This window comes from Haliaeetus leucocephalus, unplaced genomic scaffold, assembly GCF_000737465.1.
Source record: "Haliaeetus leucocephalus isolate CR32 unplaced genomic scaffold, Haliaeetus_leucocephalus-4.0 Scaffold1014, whole genome shotgun sequence".
NCBI lineage: Eukaryota > Metazoa > Chordata > Aves > Accipitriformes > Accipitridae > Haliaeetus > Haliaeetus leucocephalus.
The window spans coordinates 38941-39585 of record NW_010973450.1 but is presented as its reverse complement, the minus strand read 5'-3'; the positions used below and the strand labels follow the sequence as shown (position 1 = coordinate 39585).

Below are 645 nucleotides of genomic sequence, written 5' to 3'. Positions count from 1 at the left end.
GTGAGGGCCTCCTACCCCCGCCGGCGCCGCCTCGGCCACGCTGAGCCCGGGGATGCTCCACCGCGTGGAGGGAGGGTAGGAGCCCTCGTCGGGACGCCGTGGTTCCGGCTGGCAGCGCCGGTGGCACAGGAGAGTGCATTGCTCCTGTGGCCGCCGAGCTCCGCAGGAAGAAGGAGCAAAACCGCGCCTGGCCCAAAGCAGCTGCAGGGAGCGCGTTTACAGTACGCGCACGTGCCAGACACCCCCGGTCCCGCGGCCGCGTTAGGGTTGCATGGCCGCCGGTGAGCTGTCTGCGATGCTGCTGCAAAATGGCAGCTGAGGACGGCGTTCCCACGAGGTGTGCCTTGCGCCGGATGCGGGCAGCTGCACACGCGGTTGGGATTGCTGTCGGGCTTTGAAACGCAGCTGTTGGCGCGCGTAGCGTCATGGGTGGTTTGGTGGTGGTCACCACAGGGAGCTGCGAGGTGGCAGGAGGGGCCCTAGAAGAGGTGTGAGGCAAGTGCTGTCGTTTGAAGGCTTACGCCATTCATGCCTCCGTCAGGATAGTGTAACTAGTACTGTTGGCCATGCTTGGCACTTCTGGGGAGTGTGTGTTAGCCGGTGAGATGAGGAGATATGCCCATATTCAGGTATTTTCTTTAAGGC

The 645-nt window shown here is 63.7% G+C and overlaps 1 protein-coding gene across 1 annotated transcript in view; it reads right to left on the bottom strand.

Moving 5' to 3' along the window:
* Window positions 1–427, bottom strand: part of GYG1 (glycogenin 1) — a 15750-nt gene extending 15323 nt beyond the window's left edge. Inside the window, exon 1 of the mRNA XM_010584987.1 lies at window positions 16–427. Coding sequence (XP_010583289.1) covers window positions 16–427 — 412 coding nt within the window. The remainder of the gene's footprint in view (window positions 1–15) is intronic.
* Window positions 428–645: the final 218 nt, after the last annotated feature.